This window comes from Suricata suricatta, chromosome 5, assembly GCF_006229205.1.
Source record: "Suricata suricatta isolate VVHF042 chromosome 5, meerkat_22Aug2017_6uvM2_HiC, whole genome shotgun sequence".
NCBI classification, from domain to species: domain Eukaryota; kingdom Metazoa; phylum Chordata; class Mammalia; order Carnivora; family Herpestidae; genus Suricata; species Suricata suricatta.
In genome coordinates, this window is record NC_043704.1 from 46,386,416 (window position 1) to 46,387,657 (window position 1,242).

Here is a 1,242-nt window from a genome sequence, read left to right on the forward strand (position 1 = left end):
AGATAGTAAAGATGAAAATATTCTTGATTTGAAAATAGATATTCTGTGTAATTAACATTCAAACATAATCTCTTGAATAAACACAAAGAAATTTGAGAATCAAGTGTATACAGTTTACTTCTGACCGGTGGTGTTAAGGGGTTAATTCTTGAGAACTTGAAATGTACCAGAGTTTGTAAGATTATGCTTTGCCGTTCCAAAAATTTGTCAATTCTAAATAGAGGCGATCTTTATATATACTGACTTCTATTCCTAGTATTCGTAGAAGATCGTAACTCATTATAATTTGAAACAATTACTTAATAGTTTAACTAATTTCATTGTGACACAATTTGTGACCTCCAGAATAATTGTTTAGTTCATTCCTGCTGGGAGCCTAGTAGCTTAGATTTTGAAATATATTGTAGCATGATTTCTTCTTTCTGAACTTACTTATTTGACTTATACTCTGTCATGTGTTAGTAATTTAATATTTTATGTACAAACTGACCATTTTCTACTTTCTTTATATTCCATGATTTTGAAAAGCAAAGTTACTTTTCCACAGGGAATGATATTTTTTTCAGAATGTTATAAAATTTTCTTCATAATTTTTTTCATAACATTCAATACTTCCTTATTTCTTAGACTATAGATAAAGGGGTTTAATAAAGGAATTACTAGAGTATAAAAAATAGCAGCAGGTATATCTTTATCCTCTTCTTTAACAAAATCTGGTCGAATGTACATAAAAAGAAGAGAACCATAGAATATTGAGACAGAGAGAAAGTGGGATGCACAAGTAGATAAGGCTTTACCTCTTCCTTCTTTGGACTTCATTTTGAAAATCATGAAGAGGATGCAGAAATAAGAGATAAGGACTATGATAATAGAGAAGACTAAAACTGACCCTGGAAAGATAAATATCATCAATTCATTGATATAAGGGTCAACACAAGAGAGTCTGAATAATGGAAGAACATCACAAAAAAAGTGATTAATTTGATGAGACCCACAGAAAGTTAACCTAAAGAGAAGCCCTATCTGAATCGCAGGATGCATGATTCCAGCTATGTAGGCCCCTGTGGTCATCTGAAAGCAGAGTTTCTTTGACATCAAGGTGTGGTAGTGCAGTGGGCTGCAAATGGCCACGTAGCGGTCATAGGCCATTGCTGCCAGAAGAAAGCAGTCTGCAGTTTCAGCAAGGCAGAGAAAATAAAACTGTGCCATGCATTCATAAAGGGAAATCATTCTGTCCTTCGA

The 1,242-nt window shown here is 33.2% G+C and overlaps 1 protein-coding gene across 1 annotated transcript in view; it reads right to left on the minus strand.

Annotated features, from left to right (window-relative positions):
* Positions 1-570: 570 nt before the first annotated feature.
* Positions 571-1,242, minus strand: part of LOC115292634 (olfactory receptor 5K1-like) — a 27,352-nt gene continuing 26,680 nt past the window's right edge. The window contains exon 2 of the mRNA XM_029940675.1: positions 571-1,236. Coding sequence (XP_029796535.1) covers positions 571-1,236 — 666 coding nt within the window. The remainder of the gene's footprint in view (positions 1,237-1,242) is intronic.